This window comes from Rattus rattus, chromosome 5, assembly GCF_011064425.1.
Source record: "Rattus rattus isolate New Zealand chromosome 5, Rrattus_CSIRO_v1, whole genome shotgun sequence".
In the NCBI taxonomy this organism is placed as follows: Eukaryota; Metazoa; Chordata; class Mammalia; order Rodentia; family Muridae; genus Rattus; species Rattus rattus.
The window spans coordinates 81,098,097-81,121,627 of record NC_046158.1 but is presented as its reverse complement, the minus strand read 5'-3'; the positions used below and the strand labels follow the sequence as shown (position 1 = coordinate 81,121,627).

General features: G+C 44.1%; 1 protein-coding gene across 3 annotated transcripts in view; it reads left to right on the top strand.

Moving 5' to 3' along the window:
- The window catches only part of Ehf (ETS homologous factor), a 38,261-nt gene extending 15,973 nt beyond the window's left edge, over positions 1-22,288 (top strand). The window contains exons 1-9 of one of the 3 annotated variants that reach the window (XM_032903810.1): positions 1,824-1,905; positions 3,824-3,923; positions 8,048-8,293; positions 11,073-11,135; positions 13,611-13,679; positions 13,782-13,850; positions 19,584-19,643; positions 20,618-20,813; positions 20,901-21,751. In XM_032903810.1, the coding sequence (XP_032759701.1) occupies positions 1,840-1,905; positions 3,824-3,923; positions 8,048-8,293; positions 11,073-11,135; positions 13,611-13,679; positions 13,782-13,850; positions 19,584-19,643; positions 20,618-20,813; positions 20,901-21,000 (969 nt within the window). In that variant the 5' untranslated portion in view covers positions 1,824-1,839 and the 3' untranslated portion in view covers positions 21,001-21,751. Of the gene's footprint in view, positions 1-1,823; positions 1,906-3,823; positions 3,924-8,047; positions 8,294-11,072; positions 11,136-13,610; positions 13,680-13,781; positions 13,851-19,580; positions 19,644-20,617; positions 20,814-20,900 lie in introns of those variants that run through there. The other 2 variants (XM_032903809.1, XM_032903811.1) reach the window with 2 other exon arrangements.
- Positions 22,289-23,531: the final 1,243 nt, after the last annotated feature.

The following is a 23,531-nucleotide window of genomic DNA, read 5'->3' as shown; positions in this document are numbered from 1 at the left end:
ACTTTTAAATTGGGTGGTGTGCACACTATGCATTGGATTTGGACACTTCTAAAGCCTCTCACCCTCATCATTGCCTGGGTTCAGAATGAGGGATAGATTCAAAGTCACAGAGCCAGTTGGCATCTGGAACCTAACTGGGGTCCTGCAGATCCTAGACTCGACTTCACACATTTACTATTACTATTTTTTTTTTTTAAGGAAAGCTATGCTGAAGGCAAAGCAGGGAGCTGAAAACAAGCCCTAAATAATCTTCGCTTCTTTTAATTAAAAGGGTAGCTTTTTATACTCCATAAACCAATCAGTGTACAGCATGGGAAGTCTGTATTACTACACGGGGGTGTGGGTACGTTGGCCATAATCGGGCTTTTTTATAGTTCTCAAGGCACATTTATTATCCATTATCTCATTTGATCTTCTCAACCGTCCTGAGAGGCTGTTGGACGACAAATGTCTACATTTTATATTTGAAAACTTGGGTCCGGAAGGGTGTAGATGTGGCCAAAGGCACTTGGTTAATCCAGTCCACCCAAAGTGCCTCCTATGTCTCCCGTGGCTTCCGTGGCTCCCGTGGCTCCCAGTGGCTGCTGTCAGGGTCTAGGACTGTCTCTACTCACAAGCCTGGGGGAGCTCCGATGAACTCTGACTCACTAAGGGTTAAGCCACATAAACTTTTTTATGAGTTGTAACTATTTAAGGAGCCCCGTAAAAAGGGCCCCTCACTATGCTGCCTGCTTTCCCCTGGAAAGGGAATGCTGGAGAGGAGGAGGGCTTGGGAGCGGGTGCAGAGAGGGCGTGTGTGAGCAATTGAGACCCTGTAGTCCCAAAGGCTTCTGTGTGAGTTGGGAATAGCTATGGAAGTTTCCAGGCGAGTGTGTGGAGAAATGACATGTGCCCCAGGGAAAGGATCCTGACTAGAAGCTAAGAAGTGGCCCGAGACACTTACCAAATTCTTTTAAAAAAAAAAAAGTTTTTATGCTGCTTAAACTTTACTTAGATTTGTTTTTCATGTGTTTATGTGTGAGACTGTTCTGCCTACATGTATGTATATGCACCTTTCAGGTGTGCCTGGTGCCTGAGGAGGGGAGAAAAGGACACCAGATCCCCTGGAACTGGAGTTAGGGGTGTCGTGATCCACCATGTGGGTGCTGGTAACTAAATCCGCTCTTCTACAAGAGCAACTGTGTTCTCACCTGCCAAGCCACCTCTTTAGCCCCAGTTCTTGTTATGAACGCCTAAGACCTTGATATATTCAGTGTCAGGTGATTCTTCTCCGGCTCTGAGTTTGGTGATATGCCCATTGTACAGCTGGGGCAAGTGAGGCTAAGGAAATTTGGAGCCAGGTGGATTAGAGCTCAGCATCATGTACAATGAGCAGAGGGACTAGAGTTTCTGTTCCCTCCTCAACTCAGAAGAGTGGGTCCAGCCCCTGTACCACCTCTCTTCTCTTAGGAAGTAGAAGACAAACCTCTGAATTAGTAAGAGGGAGCTGCCTACTGGATCCAGCAGGTCTTGTCCCCACCAGCCACTTTGAATCAGCCCAGCAGGGGAGTCCTAGGAATCGATGGTAGGAGACCTATCTATGCAGGTCCTCTGAGGTTGCAAGGCCACTCTCTCCAGCAGGGCTGGGCCCTGAGCTGCAACCCTTTCAGGGTTAAAATGTAACCTTTCCACTGCTTGTGGGTGAGCAAATGCTGCCAAGGAAGAAACCCAGCCTTGAGCAAACAAAAGCCAGGGCTGGGCTCTGTCCCTCCCCAGCTGCCTTCTGAGTCTCACAGGCTTTCTTCTGCCTTAAAGCCCCTGAAGGGTGAATTAGCATAGGGGGATTGCTCTGAAAGGCAGATGAAAAAATGCCGCCCTTACTGTGTGAAAGAAAGGTTTGAACTGATTGGTTTCCCTTCTCTCAAGGTGAGAATGAAAAAGGTATCTGGAAGAGGGCTTAAGAATCAGTTTTACCTCTTTAGATTGAGAAATGTAGGCTCAGGGTTGGTTTGAATCCAGGTTAGCCATCTTCCTCACAGTGGTTTCTCTTAACTGTGTCTGACCTTGTGCCAAGCGCCACAAGTGTAGAACAGTGTTTGATCTCTAACCAGTGTCCAGGCTGGATGTGATCATCTGCATTTTTACATTGCATACGGGAGCTGAGGAGGGCTCAGAGACGTTGAGTAACCTGTGTGGGCTAACACTCGAGCTAGCAAGTGGGAGAGCTTGGAGAAATCCCAGCTCTCCTGGCCTCAAAGCTCTCCTGTAGGTGCCAGGATGGAGACTCCAGCTCTCCCGTGCTCCCTCCCAAGCTTCTCTAACTGAATGTCTTTGTTGTTTCTACTCTGACTCGCTTTCTTCACTTTCCACTCATGCCCTGTGTTCAGCAAACATCAGTGACTACCAGGGCAGCGATTACAAGTGGTGTCTGGCCTAGTTCAAGCCCCAAATGCTGCTCTGTCCCCGGGACCTATAGGTGGTACTCAGCCCCTCATCAGACTGATAATCCTTTGCTGAATAAATGAATGTGTGGGTGGATTACATGCTTTCTCAAGGTTATGTATCTTTTCTCGGTAACTTTCTACCAACTAGAGGAGCAGAAGCATTGTTGGGAGTGTGTGTGTGTGTGTGTGTGCATGTGTGTGTGTGTGTGTGTGTGTGCATGTGTGTGTGTATGTGTGTTCACGTGTGTGTATGTGTGTGCACGTGTGTGTGTATGTGTGTGCATGTGTGTGTGTGTGTGTGTGTATGTGTGTGATATTTGGGGGGGAAGGACCATTCTGTTTACATGGATAACACCTTGGGATGTAAAATTTCCTCCAATTAGGACAATAAAACCCAACTACAAGCCACACTGCATCATTTTATAAAACATGAGAGGCCATGTTTCTTGGTCTCTGGGCTAGGATGAAGTGTGAGGAAGGAGAGAGACCATGAACAGACTCACTAGGCCTCAGCAAACAAAACAAAACACAAACAGAAACTGCTTCCACCCCCGTGACTGCACACTCCTGGGCTCTAACTTGCAGTGTGAAGGGTGTCCAGTTTGGGAGTAGGCATCATAAATGTTATGAATTTTTTCTGAGATGTAAAAATGTACATTGTTCCAATGTAACAATGTTCTCCAGGAAAACTGTTCTCCTGGGTCCCAAGGCTGAGAAACCAAGGAACTTGTCTTGAGGATAATTTCAAAGCCTATTGGGTCTTCCCAAAACTTTCTGCTATAACTTTTTAGCAGAACACAAAAATCTTAGTTTTCTGTACTAGAAAGATGAGGTGTCTATCACAGAAGTCAAAGGATTACTAATCTTAGCCCAGAGCCTAAAAGCTTAAGGAGCGCTACTTAGATAGGGTGGAGGCCCTCAGACGACCGGTCGACCCCAAGGAGAACACGTCCCTAAGTGTGGTAGCCACTGTTCCGGGGACTCACAACGTTGTCTCACACAGGGGCTAGGTTTGAGATTTCGCCAATCGAAATTCCTCTTCAAATAAAACTTCTCTGGTATTTTCACTTTTGTGAAGCACTTGGATGCTGGCCAGATTTGCCCTGCGAGCAGGCATTGTGTTTTCCTCCGGGCTTCATTTCTGATCAGAGATTATTCATTTATGAATGGGTGGCTGTAAAAACTTGCCTCATGCATATGAAAATTGAACCTGGAAAATTTTAATTGCCATGAGTTTTGCTTTTGCTGAAAGGGCTGTGGCAATGGGTAGAAGGGCATGTTCCCTTTTTTTCCCCTTTCTTTCTTTTTGTCTTTCTTTCCCAAATGAACTCCATGTTCTGTACTCTCCAGTGACATTTGTCTAAGAGGCACTGATTAAATGACTGTTTGATCCCTTACAGATCATGATTCTGGAAGGAAGTGGTGTAATGAATCTCAACCCGGCCAACAACCTCCTTCACCAGCCGCCAGCCTGGACGGACAGCTACTCCGCGTGCAACGGTAAGGCCCATCCTTCTTGGTCTTCCTTGTCTCCAACTTGACGCTGGGAAAATAGAGGTTTTATTCATGGGTGACATGAAGGCTTGGTACAATCTTCCCCCCGCTCCCGATAATTGAACCCAGTGCCTTGCCTAATCATAGACCCTACCACTGATCTATACTTTCTCATAGGAGGAAGCTTTTAATGCTAAAGGGCTCTGTGGGCCTCCAGGGCTCTATTCCAAAGCCCATTTGAGATAGACCACCATCTTCTCCCAAAATAAAGATCTGGGTTGGCAATGAAGGTGTTAGATGAGATATCCTAAGGGATGGGGACTCCTTGTTGAAGCTTTCAGCAGTGTTTCATTGGCTATCAAGATAGAATCAGGAAGGTGAATGTATACACAAGTACACATATGTGTATTTAACACACACACACAGAGAGACAGAGAGAGAGAGAGGGAGAGAGAGAGAGAGAGAGAGAGAGAGAGAGAGAGAGAGAGAGAGAGAGAGAGAGAGAGAGAGAGAGAGAGATTGCTTGTTTACCACCACTTCCTGATTTAAGGAAGAGAGATTGGTCAAGAAACCAGGTGCTGTCGTTTAGTGCTTTACTGTGTAACATACAGACTCAAAGTAGGAGGGCCTGGTGACAAGACTTGCAGGTAATGTCTGCTAATCCAACCTGCGGCTCACAATGAAAGCTGCATCAGGGGCTCTGTGCTTCCCTGTGAAGGCATTCAGCACAGTCAGGCTGCTGGGACTCAGTGCACCCTCACCTGCTGCTAATTCCCCCTGTCCCCACCTCCACCCCCACCCCCAACCCCATCCCCACCCCCACCTCCACCCCAGAGATGCTGCCACTCACATTTACCTTGACACACAGACGTGTCCTGTCAGAGAGAAGAGTTTGAGAAGCAAGAACGAGGATGATGGTAGGGTGACATTCTCTGGGTCCACGTGGCGCTCCTCTTTTAACTTGGAGTCCCAGCCAGGCATGGGAGGAAACATGAACAGGTGCCCTTCCTGTTTTAGATTACTTGTCTCCTCAAACTGCTGTCCTTTCTGGACAGCTACATATTCTGTGGTAGACCTGGAACTTGCTGTAGGGAACTAGAAAGAAAAAAAAATCTAAAGAGAACCGGAAGTCGTGGCATGCCACAGGCTTTGGAGAAAACTGGAGCAGTAGATTTAGCAGGGAGTACAATTCCGATGTCACTTTTATTTCTTTAACTCTGGAGCTTCCAAAGAAGACCCTGGTCCTTATCAAGACTGAAGGGAGGGGGAAGATGGCTAAATGGTAGAGAAAGTTACCCTGACACGGGGGACTCTGATGATTGCCTGAGGAGGGAGGCGTCCTCTCCTAGCCAACTTCAGGCAAGTTTCTCTCTCTCCTCTCTCAGGTTTGAACAGAATATCAGAAACTGTGTGTAATTAGGTTCACATTGAATGCACAGGGGAGAGGATCCTGGGCCTGCCACAAAGAGCAATGGGATTATTTTAGGAGTAGAGGTCATCCCAACAGCAGCAGCAACAACAGCAGCAGTAGCAACAACAACACTTCTCATCTTTAAACAGTGACACATGTGAGATACAATAATAATAAAAATAGTAGTAAGGACTTGGAAACACCCACTATAAACTTTGTATTTTTTGCAGGAGAATTTCTATATACCTCAAGTTTTAGACTACATTTTCCAGGTCCTTACTCCCTTCCATTGCCCTGTTGCTGTCTCCTGTAGGGAAGGCTGTGGGGATGCATTTGCTTGGCTATAAGAGCCATGAGGCTCATCCTATGAGTGCCAGGTATCGATGGCCATCACCTTGATATCCTGACTGATCTTGACTTCTTGCTCTTGTTGTCTCTGAGGTCTGGAAGCAAAGGCTGGATCTGAAGGGGGAGAAAAATGAGATTGCCTAAGACCTTCCCTGCTTCCTATACTTCCTCTGGGTGGGATGAAGGGTTAGCCCCCAGGCATTATGGGAAACAGAGTCCTGAATCATCCTGTCACTCTATAGTCCAGCAGCAGCAGCAGCATGGCAAAGCTTGCTAAGAAAGCAGAAATTCAGGCCCCAGCCCATACCTACTGGATTGGGATTTGCATTTAAACAGAGTCCCTGGTGATTGCAGTTGTGCTAAAGTTTTAAGTATTTAGCCAGCATGATTTTGAAGGGACAGTTAGGGATACTTTCCTTATAAATACATTTTCTCACAGAATGCTGTCCCCTGACCAGGGCTCAGTGGTAGCTTCTGGAAAACGGAGTAGTTGTGAACATTCATGAGACGGGATTTGGGTCAATTCCTTACAGTTCTCTTAAGCGGGCACAAGGTAGCTATGCACATGGAACATTAAAACATATCTCGTTCAGCAGTTTACCACTGTAATGCACTTCACCTCGTCATCCAAATTACCTCACAATGCATGTCTCTACCTCTGCATTATTTGCTCTTCAGTTGAGACGGAATCATATTGGTTATGTAGTAAGCTTCCACTATGGCTCCAGTGGAGTGTTTATGGATATAAGATGAGTAAGATAGGAGTCCATGGCCTTGAACATACAGTTTGCAAAGAAGAACAAGCCAGGGCTAAGAGATCTATAAAGATAAGCAAGACGGGACAGGTGCTGTGGAGAGAAATCACAAGCTCAATTCCCGGAGGTCCAGTTCTCAAAGTCAGGTAGGGAAATGGGGGTGGCTCTGAGTTCAAAAGAAAGGGAACCAGGAGTTCAGCAGCGGTAAAGGGAAGATAGAAAGGGGCCTGAGGACAGACATCAGAGAAACAAAACTCAGAGGACACAGGTGACTTCAAAAGCAGCTAGCAAAGGGCTGCAGTGCACGGCACGGCAGTTCTGTATGTTACTTCAGGGAGAGTGGGAAGCTCCTGAAGGAACTGAGTGGCAGCCAGGTGTTGGAGCAGCTGCAGTCATCAGCCAGGGGCGAGGAGACATCACATGGTCAGCAAATGGACTGTGTCACTTCAGGGAAGGGCAAAGCCATCAGAGAAAAGGAAGCCTAACTTAAGGCCCCATTTTTGGCTGAAAATGATCTGTATTTGATGGATCTCAGCTTTTGTCTCTGTACCTCTGTCTCTGTCTTTCTGTGTGTGTGTAAGAGGAAATAGAGAGTGGGAGAGAGAATTCTCCTCAGCCCTCTGCATCCCAGGTTTCTACACCTACACACTCATCTAAATCCTATAAAAAATGCATCTGGGGGCTGCAGAGATCACCCATGGCTAAGGTGATTGTTAGGCAAGTATAAAAATCTGAATTGAGAGTTGCCAGTACCCAGGCAGATGTGGTAGATCACATCTGTAATTCTAGCACTGGAAGGCAGGTAGATGGATCACTGTATCTCTGTGGCCAGCCAGTCTAACCAAATCAGTGAGCTCCTGGTTCAGTGAGGAAACCTTGTCTCAAAAAATAAGATGGAGAGCTATACTAAATGCCAGATAGTGACTTCTGGTCTCCACACACCCACTCAATACTCATGTGCATGCACTTGCATATAAACAAATTCATGTACACACACACACACACGCACACACACACACACACACACACACACACTGCATCTGAGCTGAGAAAATACAAAATCTTTTCTTGTCATTATTTTCCAAACAATCCAGTGTTAACTATTTACAGAGCATTTACTTTGTTGTGGGGATTGTAGCTACTCTAGAGATTTTAAAATACAGTGGGAAATGTGTAGGTTATATGCAAATATGGCATTATATAAGGGATGTTTTTGATATTCATGAGGTGTTCTGGCAAAGTTAATGTATTTGCATGGGTACAGTCAGCTAGACAGTAGATGAACTATAACCAACTCTTTCACATCGGCTCTTCTTTGAGGGTAGGGTAGAGAGTGAGTTCAGAGTACTTAAGGTGTTGTGTGTTATCTAGTATTCGGAGATGGACATCACACTAGGAAGAATATGAAAACGTCCTGCCACAACTGGGTAAAACCCTCACATGTTAGGAGCCTGCTATTCAGAGTACATTCTGTATTCAGCTCCCATAGGGATGCTCACAAGGTGTGGGGGCTATGACTATGGTCCCCATCACATTAACTCACAGCCATTCCTTTGTGTCTGAGACCACTCAGGAACAAGCAGAAGCCACTCACTGGATCTTCCCCTATTTTGCAGTTTCCAGTGGTTTTTTTGGAGGCCAGTGGCATGAAATCCACCCTCAGTACTGGACCAAATACCAGGTGTGGGAATGGCTGCAGCACCTCCTGGACACCAACCAGCTGGATGCCAGCTGCATCCCTTTTCAGGAGTTCGACATCAGCGGAGAACACCTGTGTGGCATGAGTCTGCAGGAGTTCACGAGGGCAGCAGGCTCAGCTGGGCAGCTGCTATACAGCAACCTACAGCATCTTAAGTGGAACGGTGAGTAGTACCCAAGAAGAGCAGGGGCTCCACAGCTGGCTGGGTGCCTTCTCAGGAAATTACATTTCCCAGGAAAGGGAAGTAGTAGAGAGAAGAGAGGAGAGGTGCAAAGTTTGGGGTATGCTATGTGTCTTATCCCTTAGAACCATTTATGAAACACTTCTTGTGGATGCCTTCATTTCCAGAGAGACAGAAGTAGCTTATCCACAGGATACCTGTCACAGCAAGACAAGATTTTCCTTTACATTATATGTGTGTGTGTGTGTGTGTATGTATATGTATGTGTGTGTACATGTGTGTATTTATTATATTATACATTGTACACTATACATTATGCATTATGAATTGTGCATTATTCATTATATACATTATATATTTATATATTTAATTATATATAATTTTATTTGAGGCATTCAAGTATTTTACCTGTGTGTTTGTATCTGCTCTATATGTGTCCCTGGTGTTCATGAACAGATCAGAAGAGGGTGTTGGATCTCCTAGAACTGGAATTATGAATGATTATGAGCCACAGTGTGAATACAGGGTACTGAATCTGGATTCTCTACAAGAGCATCAAAGTCCTTTAGCTTCTGAGCCATCTCTCTACTCCCCTTTTATATTTTTTGACAGAGTCTAATATCTTCATTTTTTAGCCATTCATTGTTAAATATCATCAATAATAAAAACAAAATAATTTTTAAAAAGAAAAGATAAAGTTATAAAATTAAAATTAAAAAGTTATAAAATTTTAATTAGAAAAGTTTTTGTTCTGTTAACTTGAGACCCGGTTGGACTTTGTGGTTATAAGCTGGCCTTAAATCTCTCTGCCACTCAGACTGTCCCTGAACTCAAAATCCTCTTTAATTATCCTTCCAAGTTCTAGGATTACAGGAATGAACTAGCATACCCAACCCAGACCCTGGCTTTTAAAATGGGAGTCCAGTGTATTTAAGAAGGCAAGTAGATCTGTGTCTCTGGAAGGGAGAAGGCTAGCCCCACCTCTCCCCCTTTCCTTTAAAGGCATAGAACAGGGACTAGAGAGGTGGCTCAGCAGTTAAGAGAATGCACTGCTCTTGCAGAATTGATTCCCCATACCCACAGTAGGGGGTCTTACAAGCTCCTGTAACTTCAGTTTTAGGGGACCCAATACATATGACAAACCACACTGCATCTGTGCTCATGTGCACATACACACAGAGGCACACACAAGGTCATATACAGTACAAAATAATAAAAACTAGATATTTAAAAAATAGATCCATAATAAAAATATTTCTGAAAGCAGAATGAATGGGTTGGATACACACAGGTTGTTTCTGTAGTTATTTCTGGATTAGTTCCTAAAACCTCAAGGTTCTCTCCTCACTTCTCACCCTCACACAGAGCCCACCTTGCAAATTGTCCATGGTGCAGTGTACACACACACACACACACACACACACACACAGAGAGAGAGAGAGAGAGAGAGAGAGAGAGAGAGAGAGAGAGAGAGAGAGAGAGAGAGAGAGATTGAGACTGACCCATTGGAAAGTACGTTTATGTCTCAGCAAAGCTTGTGTTTAACAAGTAACTAGGGCTCAGTAAATGTGAGCTCTAGAGCCCTGTGGACAGCCTGAACGTCAGCAGGGAGTGTGACAATGACACTGGCAGCCATCATGCTATTTTGGATGACCTCATATGGTACCCTGGCATTCTCTTTTCACTCATCTCATGGTGGTGATCACTCATCTTTGTTTTTTCTAGAATCAAACAAAACAAGGCTCTATTATTTAAATAACCCCCAGGGATCTTTGCAACAAGCAGACATACACTTGAAGAATTAGAAGTACCACTCTAATTATGTACCCTCCTGGGAAGCTTTATTCTCACTGAAACCTAAGGCAGGGAGGCCTGGGGGGTCTGGCGGTCATCTTTGAGCTTCTATCATTTGTTTGGTCTTGCTATTCTTACCTGTGAGTGCAAAATGGTAGGAATTTTCAGTCTGGGCTTCTCGTTTGAATTTCTACACATGTTCTTTTAGTTTACATTTGTTATGAATATATGTACACTAGAAATCGATTCTTATGGAAAAATGCTGTACCCATTTTAAAGATGGGAGAACTGAAGGTCAGAAATATGAATTATCAGTAATCCCTGGGGAAGAAAATCACTACAAACTCATTTACATGTCTGCCTTTATACATGAGAGTCAAAAGGAGTTGCAAACAAAGATGAGGTTACGTGACAGGAACCAGGTGTGTGAGTGCTGAAGGCACAGGTAAAGGGACACCCATGGCATTTTATCCAGATGCATCTCATAGACGAATCTAATAAAGGTAGGGTTGACTGAGTCTAAGATCAAAGACTTAAGTGCTAGAGAAGTTAAAATGCCTTTCTGTGCATCCTCACTTCGATTTCATATGATGTCTTAACGTGAGAAAGTACCATAGAGCTCATGTAAGGGACTCTACCTGCTTTAATCCCTTGAGTTTATAGAGGAGACGGAGACTAGACTAGCAGATACCTTACAACTCCTAGTATTGGAGAAGACAGCTTTCTGGTTTATAACAATTTACAGTTCTACCACCAAAAGATCCCATGTGTGTAGGTGCCCTGGGCTACTGGTTTTCTGGGGTGAGAGACAGTCCCAGGCTTTGGCGTACTGAGGCTCACCTGGGAGACTTCCACAGGCAAACAAGGAAGGCAGCAAGATGGCAGAAGCTCTTCAAAGGAGCCAGCTCTGTCCTTACTGAAGTGTCAGGTTTTAACTCCGCCTGACTTTCCCATCTGTCCTTCACAGGCCAATGCAGCAGTGACCTTTTCCAGTCTGCACACAATGTCATTGTCAAGACTGAACAAACTGGTGAGTACTGAGAGACTGAAGGGAGCCAGCTCAGCCAGGCAGAGCCCTGGGAGAGTCAGGGGAGGGAGAACAGGAGACTGTGGCAGAAGAGGAATTCATGGAGGTCACTTCCTTGCCTCCAATGGGCCACTCTGCTGTAAGCCTCTTCCTTGCCCTTGGGACCAGTGGCCACCAATTTTGTCTTGTGTGTGTGGTGAGCTGCTCTGCTGCCAGCAGTACCTCATGTCTGTCTGCCAGTCATAGCACCATACAGATCCCAGATCAGTAGCCCGGTAAACACAGACTCTACGGTAGGCTTCCTTCCCAGAAAGAGTGAGGCTGGGGTCAGGAAAGCAAGGGAAGAGAAGACAAGTCTTTGTTCTCCTACCTCCATGAGCGTGAACTTCACAAGGAGAGAGCTGCTGTCTTGATGTTGTAGACAGCATAGTGCCTGGGCCCTAGTGAGCTTTCACAGGGACGTTTAAAGGTGGCTGTAGAGACCAATCCCCATCTTGAGGGTATTTCTATTTGAAAGATCCTGCCCTGGGCTCTAACATTTCATAGTACCTACATACAGTTTAGGTTCCTTTCCTCTGTATCCCAAACTTCATGGACACACGTACGCGCGCATGCTCACACACACACACACACATACACACACACAAAAAAAAACCACAAACCACAAAAACAAAAAATCAAAACAAGAATAACAACAACAACAGCAACAGAACAAAATAAAACAAAATGAAACAAACGAACAAACAAACAAACAAACAAAACATGCAGGCCACACTGCTCCTGGGTCACTCCCTATGACTAAATCAGATAGATTATGTGTTGTGTGGGCTGACAAACTTTGCCTCAGGTCTCCCTGAGGGTTGCGTGCCAGTTGCCAAGGACAGAATTTGACCTGGGGTGAATTTTGAGTCACTTGGCACCAAAATTAGCCCATGCAGTTATTTAACCTTTTATAAGGGCCTGGTCTACTGTCATTAAAGAAAAAAAAAACTAGCTGCTAAACATGTCAATTAGGCCTTCCGAGGTCGTCCTTCAACTTGGATGCTCTGTGTTTTGTAGGTCTGCCCAAGTTCTGGAGACAGATTATGATTTGGCGTAGAGAATGGCCTTGGCCTTACACATAGCCCCACTGCAAGGGCCAGGGTGATATTGGAGAGGTTCCAAAGAAGCTGATAATCCTCCTTGACCATCCGGACATTCTTGTGGGGCTGGTTTGGAAAAGTTGAGAGCTCCAGGGTGGAGAAGGTCCACCCTGGGAAATGGGGAGAATAGACTTAGAGGCCACCCCCAAACCTCTTTGGAGGTTGTTTTTAGAGACAACAATAGATGTACAAGGTGACCCAACAAGGACAGAGGGTGTAACCCCAAAACATTGGGCTTGGAGTGTCCAAACACATATCTGTGAGTTCAAATACCAGCTAAATCCCCATGTCATAAACAGGAGGACTTAGCCAGTGAGTCAGGTTTTATACCATTTATGCTTTTAAAAACAAGACAGAGCTCAGCCAGTAGCTTGCTACCTCGTCCTCACATGTGGGACCTGGGTATCAGGAAAACCAAAGCAGCCCAGAGTGGGGGCCAAGAACTTGATGCCAGGAAGAAGGTGGGACATCAAGCTCTTGGCCAGCCTAAAAAGAGAATGCTTATATTGGAAGCTGGCCTGGATCTGATGACCGTGTGGGAGTTGGGCTTACTTGGGGTAGGTGGAAGGGAGTTTCCTTCTGATCAGAAAGCTGAAGAGTGTGTCTCACTTGGACTAATTGTTGAGACACGGCGTACAGGAAAAGGAGCAGGGAGTGAGGGGGCGATTTTAGTTTCTCCCAGAGATGAAGCAAAGGCCCACCCATAAAAGTTATTTGTGTGATTTGGTAAAATTTCTTTTCTCCTGAATTTTGAGAATTCTATATCACCCCTTAAGCTACTCGGAGAGAGCCTAGATGCCAGTGGCTGTCACTCAACTTAAGGGGAACTACTCTTCTGAGTTTCACCAGTGAAGGAATTGTGAAAGACTGGCTACATTTTTTTTTTCCTTTTGTGAAAGAAACACATCCATTCCCTAAGAAAGAAGAATGCTCATTAATTCATTATTACACATTTATTCATCTCCAACAAAGCTTTCCCCTCCAGACTAAAATTATCCTGGCGATTATGTGGTAGGATATCAAGCAAGGACAGCCAGGCTGGAGCAATTTCTAGAAAAAAGAGAATTGGTTTAGGATAGGATTCTACAGCCTGAAATGTAATGAGTGCCGATCACATGGTTAGGACCATAACAAAGCTATTTTCATGAAGCTGAGAGAAAAAAGGGAGGATTGACATTGTTACATAGCAGCAGATAATTGAAGCCCAGTCTTTCTTACCCCTCTTCTTGGCTGCTATCCTTTCCCCATACCTTTTAGATGAGCAGCCACCTAGGATGAGACTTCTTCCACCCAGGGATAACAATCGTTGACGTTTGCCATCCTCTATCCCTTGTAGATCCTTCCATCATGAACACATGGAAAGAAGAAAACTATCTCTACGATCCCAGCTATGGTAGCACAGTAGGTAACTACCTCCCTGACTCTGAAGGGCCTTTGACACTTTGCCTCAGTGCGGTGTCATCAGGAGGGTCTCTCAACGTCCCTTCTTCCCTTTTGTTTTCTGCAGATCTGTTGGACAGTAAAACTTTCTGCCGGGCTCAGATCTCCATGACAACCTCCAGTCACCTTCCAGTTGGTAAGTTGTCCAGACATGGGCTGGGCTTGCCTTCTACTTGTGCTTACTTATTATCAATAAAACTTACCACCGCTCCCCATTTCTACCTCACTGGAGTCTTTCTCATTAAAAAGCTAGGGAAGGAACTGAGTTGTCATCTGCATGAGCAGCTGTTCTTCCCAGCAAGCCACATACCAACAACTATCCTCACATTCCTCAGAAGTGTACTCCTGTATCACTCTGCTTTGCTAATCTCTTGAGACAACGCTCCTTGGGGTTCTTGGATTTTGAAAATAAATTTGCTTTGGAGATAAACCTGGTAAATTTATTTGTACTTAAATTTGGGAGAAGACTAGATTTAATTTTCAATTGCATCACAAACATACATTTTTTGAACTATGTTTGGCTTTAGAGAACTCAAAACACCTACAGACCTCTGGGCATAGTCTACAGATATAGTGATTTGGAAGTGTGGACAGCAGCCCTGCACTCGCAGCCTCCCTCCCCTCCCCACAACCCCAACACACACACACACACACACACACACACACACACACACACACACACACACACTTGAAACCTAATCTTGATGGCTCCTCAGTTCTCTGTCATTAGAGCTGTGTCAACTATATTTGTATTGGGCGTATTGGTTATGACTGGATATGACTAGGGGTTATCCATGATGCTGCATTTGTTAAAGGTTACAACCAGGTTGGCACATTGGGGATGGAGTTTGTGAGAGGGCTTTCAGACAATGGTACATTTTTATGTGTGCTATAAGAATTAGCTGAACAAAGGTTTTGTTTGTTCCTTGCTCTGGTTGTTTCTAGACCTTTTTGGGTCTGTGAAGCTGAGACATCATTTGTAAGGAAAGTGATCTGCAAGAATTGACCCTGGGGGTGGTGTCAGGCTCCTTGTGGTTCCTCTAGTTTAAAAATAAATTTGCTTTGGAGATAATTGGAAATTAGCAGTGTCTATAGGAAAGAAAGCATGGACTTAATGACTCTCCACCATTGTTTGCTTTAGTTGAGTGTGGGGTCGTTTGAACTGAACTAACCAGAGCTTTTAGTTTAAAGTTTTGTGCAGGTCAGACTCCTTGAATGCGAGAACTGGGAGCAAGTCTGGAATTGTGGTTGTGATTTGAAGCAGCCCCCCTCCCAACCCACAAATAGCCCCTAGTGTGTATCCCTTGAAGTATTTTGTGTAAATTAGGAAGGAAGGCCATATCTGTCACTGTGGAAGAGCCATCCTTCTGGATAATATTCTGTGGCAATGGTTGCCACCTACCTAGAGAAGATTAGCAGCTTCAGGGTTGAGGAAAGCACCCAAGTCACCCTCTCGTTTCCACTCTAACTTCCGGTAGTTGTCATCTTCCCTGTCTTTCCTGTTGGGTCTTTAACACCTGGCAAAAGATGTCAACTAATGATAAAGTTGAACCAACTGCTTCGAGAGCCTCCAGGGTTTTAAAGTTCCCCAGGCTCCTAGGAAGTCACAGCCTTGTCACCTCACATCCAGGTCTTCCTTCCCCTTTCTGTGTCATACATCTAGAATCTCAGACTAGCAGGGGCTCAAAGTAGCAGCTTATGCCTGCATGCTGTAACAGCAGGGAGCCGCCATCTTCTGGGTTCATCTGTTATGGTTTTAGATGGTCCTTACAATGGACTTCATGATCTGCTTCTCCACTTCCTGACCACCTCTGTCATCATTTTCACCTGCCTTGGGAACAGGCTAGAAAATGAGACAGATAATCCAAGCCCTCTATCAGAGTTAGTTTCCTTAAAAAAAAAAATCAACTCTGTAGTTGGTGGATTCTTGGAGTTTTAGGTCTGACTGGATATTAATTGCAACCACACACAAGTCAGTTCCTTCCAGAATAGTTTAATCTCTACTAGATGGGGCCAGAATGCCCCGAAAGGCCTTTATCATCTGTATTAGTCTTGCCATTTCACATTCCTATAAAATAGGGTGCAGTTAAACATCTTTCTATGTTTTCATGCAAGTTTAAGCTGAGCCGAGGCGAGGCTCTGTGTCAACTGATGGTCTCCTTGATAGTACAGGTGGGGAAGCTAGCTTTGTTTTGTTTTTTTTTTTTATCTGCCCATTCCATAAAATGGCTGCCACCAGTATTCTGATCTGCTCAGTAGTCCCAAAGCCAGTCATGCCAACTCAGGCTTGATGTGTTCATCTACTGACTTGTTGAGCCTCCAGCTAGGGTGGCACGGTCTATTAGAACACCAAAATTTGTATATCCCGTAAAGAAATGGCTCATGGCTGACTCATATGCAAATCCATCTAATCTCTGCTCTCTTGCGAAGTAGCTAGGCTGAAGGCAAAGGCTTCCACTTACACTGCAAACCTGGGGCGTCTAACAGCTTCCACCTGGACCCAAGAACACCTTGACCCCAAGTGTCTGGGAGGGAACCAAGAGAGAGCTAGGCTGGACAACCTCTGTAGAGTCAACCATTTCATAAAAATGAATCACTTGACCACATGGCTACTTCAGAGGAGTGGGAGCGAGGCAGTTGTATTAAATGAGCTCACAGATCAAAAAAAAGGCTTTAGAGCTCAGGCTGGTAGGGTTTTTGTGATTTCCTCTGCCTATTGGCAAGAGTATCTAAAAGAAACATTCATCTTTTTGCCCAGGATTACTTATTTTCCCATGCGATGATAGGAACATGTGTGTGTGTGTGTGTGTGTGTGTGTGTGTGTGTGTGTGTGTGTGTGTGTGTGTAGAATTTCCCTAGTCTTTTAATCTAGAGTCTGTGAACCCCCTGAATGAGTACCAGGAATCCCTGAAATGACTAACCAAATTCCATTAGTGTAACATACTTGCATTTTCTGGGGGAGAACATTTAGGATTTCATCCAGTTATTAAAGATTCCATAACCCCAAAGTGAGGGATTCTCTGTCAGGTTGGAACCCCCATGCACTGACTGAGGCCAGTAGGCCAGAAAATGTGTGTTTTTCTGAAGTCATCCCTGGCTCAGAAATCATGGCCATGTTCCCTCCTGGATCTCATTGGAAAAGGAGCTTTGCTTGTGGCCTGCTGGTTAAATGCCATTCTTTGTCTCCAGAACAACGTGGCCCTGTCAGGGTGATGTATCACTGGGAAACCGGAATGGGTGCCAGACCTGTTTTAATGTCATCATGTCCTGGTGGGGTGTTGCAACCTTGCCCTGTGAACTGCAGGGGGCCAAGAGGTGTCCTTTCCAGTTCCGTGTATTGGTCCTTCTGAATTTCAGAGAAAGCCACGTAGGGCCAGGCCCTGCTGGCATCCATGCCAGGAGAGAGATTCCGAATGGGGAGTTTCTCTTTTGTTTAATTTCTCATCCCATCCCCTCATAGCTTTGGGAATGTGGAAGTATGAGGTGCTTGGGGGATCTGATAGATGGAGGGGCTCCCATCAGCACCACACACCAGGAAGTAGAGCACCAGGACATAGGAATGATTGCTTTGTTTTCTACTGATGAAGACACTGTGGAAGTGAATGGACTCTTCAGAAGGCATTCCAGAAGTGTGTTCTGTGACCAAATTGCCTCTCTTTAGGAAAGAATCATAAGCAAAGCTTCTGGGATCTGACCATGGATATTTTCAGCCTTGCTCTACTTCCAGGATGTTTCTCAAATCCCCTATAGATGCAAACTGTGAATTATAGCAGTGCTAACCTCATACTGTCTTTGTATAAATTATATAATAATATCTATCTCGTATCATTATTGTATGAATGACGTGAGATAAACTATGTAAAATGTTCAGTATGGTTCCTGGCACATGGCAAGAACTCAATAATTAGGAGTGATTTTCTTAACTATTTTATTTTATCTTATCATATCCTTTTAGCTTTTGTGGTGCTAGGAATCAAGCCCTGTACAAGTGCTCAAATGCTGAGCCGTATCTCCAGCCCTCTTAATTACTTTAACTGGAAATAGATGGTTTGTGGTTCATAAATTCTTTTGAATAGTAACTTCCTCTATCAGATGCAAACCTGGCCCCCTCCCCGTGTGCACATTGTTGATGTGTCTAGAATGCTGTTGAAGACCTCGACAGAGAACCCCTAGACTAGGAAACTGTGCTATAATATCATGAAGAGACACATTTTTCCTTAATTTCTGACTTGTGTTTAGGGATTATTTTATATTAAAATTGGCTAGCTGTTGATTATGGGGCTTAGGGTGAGATCAACAATGGTTTTCACAATACCTGAGGTGCCCTTGGACCTATACAAACACAGACACAGAGAAATAATACACACGGATACACACACACACACACACACACACACACACACACACACACACACATACTATACCATGTGTGTTCCTGGTGCTCATAGCAGTCAGAAGAGAGTATTGGTCTCCTAGATCTAGAGTTACAGATAGTTATGAACCATCATGGGGTGCTGAGAACCAAATTCAAGTCCTCTGTAAGAGCAACAAGTGCTTTTAACTGCTGAGTCATCTCTCCAGCTCTGCCTCCTTTAATTGATCCATAAGAACATATTTATGGGCCATGATGTGACAGCTCACCGGCATTGCTACCTCTTAAATGTTCATCATCTGACTGCTGGGAACCTTGGGACTTCTTGGTTCTGGTTCTTTGTAAGCTATGTAATAAATCACCATGCATTATATTTTCATCCTACTGGCTGGTAGAACAATAGACCTTGTTCTTCCAGAGTAACTACATTTTGTGAAGCCTCATCAGTCTCCTGCTATCCCTCTCGTCTCCTCTTGATCTCTAGCCTTCGTTGTTCAACTTTGGTTTCACTGGGATTAAACTTTTCAACCTGTCATCCATCTATCTATCTATCTATCTATCTATCTATCTATCTATCTATCTATCTATCTATCATCTATCTATCTATCTATCTATCTATCTATCTATCTATCTATCTATCTATCTATCTATGTATCTATCTACACCTGAGAACATGAAGTGTTTTTCTGGATTTTTTTCAGACAAATTTTTATATCAGAGTGCTGTCTCTGTCTCTTCCTCCATGGAGACAGTGAAAGAATTACCATAAAGAGTCATTTGTTAAACTAATCCGTGTTTCCATAGTCTACCATGGCCTTCTGTGCTGAGCTCAGGCCCCTCAATGGCCCCTTTGTCAAGGTGATTAAAATGTAACTTTGCATGCCAAAAAATGGCAGTCCTCTGGCTTAAAAGTTATCCTTCTTTGTTATAAGTGTTTACATTTTTGTATTATGTTATAACAACATCCTTTAGATGACCTAAATCTTTCCATGGCTTACTGTTTCTCTCAGAATAAAGCAGAAGAGAGTTCTTTCAAAAATTCCTATAAGGCATTAGTGGTCAGACTTCAGTTCCCATCTTTCTGCCCCTTGTTCATATCCACACTGGCTTCTTTCTGTCCTGTGCAAAGACTTAGTGCTCAGTGACCCCAGGCACTCTGTACCTACTTTCCTCATTTATGCAAAGCTTGTCCCAGGTTCTCTGCCTGGCCAACTCCCCCACATTCCTCAAGTCCCTTTATCACAGAATTCTCTCTGTCTGAGGATGATGATGATGGTGATGAACAATAATAATATAATGATATATACATTTTGATCCCCATTTTTTATTCTGCATTATTTTTCTCCATAGCATTTATTCTCTGTTTCGGTACTGCCACACAGCCCAACGGTGCTGGCACACAGTGGATATTCAGTGAATGTTGGCTAAGTGTGTGGACGAGAATGATACTTGTAGGAGATATGTAAACTGAGGTGTTCTTACTTCTCTCCTTAGCAGAGTCACCTGATATGAAAAAGGAACAAGACCACCCTGTAAAGTCCCACACCAAAAAGCACAGTAAGTCCCCTGGCCATGTTGCTTCTGTCTCCATCCTTTTACCTCTAAATGGGACTTGTTTTCTAGCAAAGTGACTTTCTGTATGGCTGTTTCTAAAAGTGGGGCTTCTGGGAGATTTCTCTAAAATTAGGATACTAAGTGGATAAGAACTTATGGGCAGAAGGCTAAAGGTTTCCCTTTGTCCAGGAAAGAAACAGGGTGACAGAGGAACAAGATTTAAAGGAGTGGCTGAGGTACAACCCTCTTCTTGTCCTAAGACTTGTCTCTTTGAATATTCAACCCTGCTCTGTGGGAGTTGGATTTTCCCTGGGATAAAACCTTATAAACATATATGGACTATCAGAGACTAGGATAGAGGGGCACAGAGAAGTGTCAGGACATCTTTATTCTCTGTCCTCCAGCTTATGCCATAAAAGTGAACTCATATAGTCCTGCAAGCGGCATGGGGGAGGGGTGGTGACATAAATCTCCTGAAAGTAAATCAAATTCCAGGAGCTGCCTAGTTTTCAGGTTGGTTCCCCTGACCCCTGTGTGATAACCTCTCACAGTGTTCTCAGAGTTAAGACTTGAGTGCTCTAGTGATGTTATTTGGTTGAGTAACGTAACCAAATGAGGTGCTAGGTAAATGACTGAAGGCTGCTGTCTGAAATGAAGCCCAGGCTATTTGGGAACAATAATTAGAAGCAACCAGGCCTAAATTACATGGTTAACAGTGATTCTTTAGTCTTGGCTTTGCTAATAGTCAATTGTGTGACATTGGTTAAATCACTGAGATTCGCCACTCCACAACTGTATTAGTTGCTCATTCTAAAAGGACTATTTGGTGGTTCGGTATTTCAAGACAGAGGCTGTCACTCCATATTCTCTCTCTCTCTCTCTCTCTCTCTCTCTCTCTCTCTCTCTCTCTCTCTCTCTCTCTCTCCAGTTCACTGATTTGCACCATTGCTAAGCCATTGTCACTTGCTTTCTATCAGATCCAAGAGGCACTCACTTATGGGAGTTCATCCGAGACATTCTCCTGAGCCCAGACAAGAACCCAGGGCTGATCAAATGGGAAGACCGTTCAGAAGGCATCTTCAGGTTCCTGAAGTCAGAAGCTGTGGCTCAGCTGTGGGGGAAAAAGAAGAATAATAGTAGTATGACGTATGAGAAGCTCAGCCGGGCCATGAGGTGAGCAGCTTCATGTTCTTCCAATGCCTAGGCCAAGAGTTGCCCTGCTCAGGCTAAATGGCCACCTTACCCATTTCCTTCTTACAGATATTACTACAAACGAGAAATCCTAGAACGTGTGGACGGACGACGGCTGGTCTATAAGTTTGGGAAGAACGCTCGTGGATGGAGAGAAAATGAGAACTGACGCTGCCAACCCTTGGGATACAAACCAAAACACAGCAAAATGGATTATGATCAATGAAGAACTGGACGTAAATATTTCAAAGACTACTTTTCTGTGATATTTATGTACCATGAAGGGACAAAGAAAATATACTTCTGACGGGAAGAAGGAACACTACAGTTGATAAAAAAAATATTTTGTTACTTTGAAGTATGTCCTATGTGGGGAAGAAATGTACACAGTTTTCTGTGAACTATGACACTGTATGTGGTTGTGATTTGCTGTTGCCTCTTTGTGATGTTCTTTTCTACCCTGAGAACAACAGGGCCTGTAGCCTTGTGCTTCTTGCTAAGAGGAAGGGACAGGAAATGAAGGCATTAAATGTTTTGAAATGTAAAATGATTTAGGGGGAAAAAAGGCAATGTGTTCTCTGCACATAAGCCTCCGTGTGACCTCCTCAAGAGAAATGAGATTGGATAGGTAGGACGAAGACCAGGGCCTCAGAGGGATGGGAGCAACCTAAGAGATGCTGGACAGTTTAACTTGAATTAGGAGACAGTGAGGAGAGAGTGGGAACTTTGACAATCCAGAGTGGCTGATAATCATGGCATGATCCCAGGACTGGAAATGTTTAAATAACTGAGAATGTCGGTGGGAGGAGAGTTTACCCTCATTCATGAACGATGTTCATGTAACCTCTTGACCCTTGAATGGTTGGTTAAAAAAGTCAGTTCACCACCTGTGGTCACTTCTAGCTATTTAGAGTTCAGCCCAAATATTGAAAAATAAGTGGGACAGGAAGATTATGGCCTAGAAATGACCGATGAGCATGCTCTTATATCTCTGTAGTTCAAGGTTTCTCCATGGGTACAGTTGACATTTGGGGCTGGGTCATTCTTTGTGCTGAGGGTTGTAGGGGGGCATTGTAAAATGTGTAGTGATATCCATGACCTCCATTAGCATTTTGTAACTATGACAGTCCAAAGTATTTCCAGATACTGTCAAATGTCTCTAGAAGGACAAAAGTACCCTTGAGCAAGAACCACCAATTGAATCAGTTGATATAAAGGTATTCAGTCTCAGAACAGAGAGACCTGCAGCAGCTTCTAATCCCTAGAATAAAACAAAAGCAAGACCTTGAAGTCAATATATTTTTATTTTTTAAAATAGTAGGGACAGTAGGATGAGATAGATTGGGGAGATTCTTTTTAGAGCTCCATGTGAGAGCCAAAGTCAGATAAATGCAGTGATATATGTGAAGTTTACACCAAGAATGCAGTTATTACATAAGGAAATGCCAAGAGACGAATCTATGGATGTCTCTCTATGATGTGCCTCTGTGTGTGTGTGTGTGTGTGTGTGTGTGTGTGTGTGTGTGTGTGTGTGTGTGTGTGTGTGTGAGTTACTAGAGGTCAGTTTTCTCTCTGCTTTTCTTTCCCTGGCTTTGGTCTAGGATGGCCAGATCTTTCTCTGGGTTCAGTTTCTCTTATTCCTGTAACTGGATTTGACTCTACTTCATCATGGAGATATTCTTGTCAGAGAGTAGGTGAATCTGGAGAGGACCAGTGGGAACAGTTCTACAGATAAATAGATTATGCTGTTTGCTGAGAGTGGCAGTTTCTTGGCACCCAGTTCCCATGTAAATAGGCTGGAGTATTAAGTTCTCTGCATATCTATTGTTTTGGCTTGAATTTGCTCTGTTCTCTGTGTGCTATCCGTGACTTTGAGAACTCCAGGTAATCAAGCTATGCCAATTTGGGGTGTAGCAGTGTGCTTCCCACCACAGTTTGAAAGAAACATGAAAGTCCTACAGAGAAGCCCGTCTTTCTTTAGGGGGATGGTTACCTAGTTAATAAGTTCATCTGTGACTAATCAGCCACAAGATCACTAAAAACAATCTCCTTGAATTTTCCTAAGTGTTGTATTAGTGGTTTCCATGGGAACTGAAGTCAAGTAATGGACCATTAATACTTCACAAGACTCAGATTGTCTGAGGCTCCTATACGACTTGATGAAATTAAACAAGGCCCTGGATCTCAGGAATAGATCCACAGTTTCTTCAGTATGCTAAGCGGGGCAGACCCTGCCCATGATTTCATCCACTGAGCCTTCCTTCAAGTTCCCAGCTGATTAGACTGTAAGCTCTCCAAGGGCAGGGACCATGGCTGGTCACCTTTGTTATCCTCATACCTGGGATGCATCAGGATAACTATTCATTGAATAGGTGATGACTGTCTTCTGGGAGACTCCTCTGACTGGGAAGCCATCAGTCATATTCGTAACTGGGATGTGAATCACGTCTCCAGAACAGAGCATAATAACCAAACCTCCCAGGACATATCCTCTCAGGCGAACATTTTACTGTGACACTCCTTTGCCTCCTACCTGTGCAGAAAAGAAATTCAAACAGCCTGCTTGGTTCCACACGTCAGTGTCTTGCTGGATAAGAATTCTGTTGCTTTCTAGAACTGTGAGACTTAAACTGGTTACAAGATGCCAGTAGTGAACCCTTGACCTATTTAATCAATGAAGATTATAAATGTGTTTATATG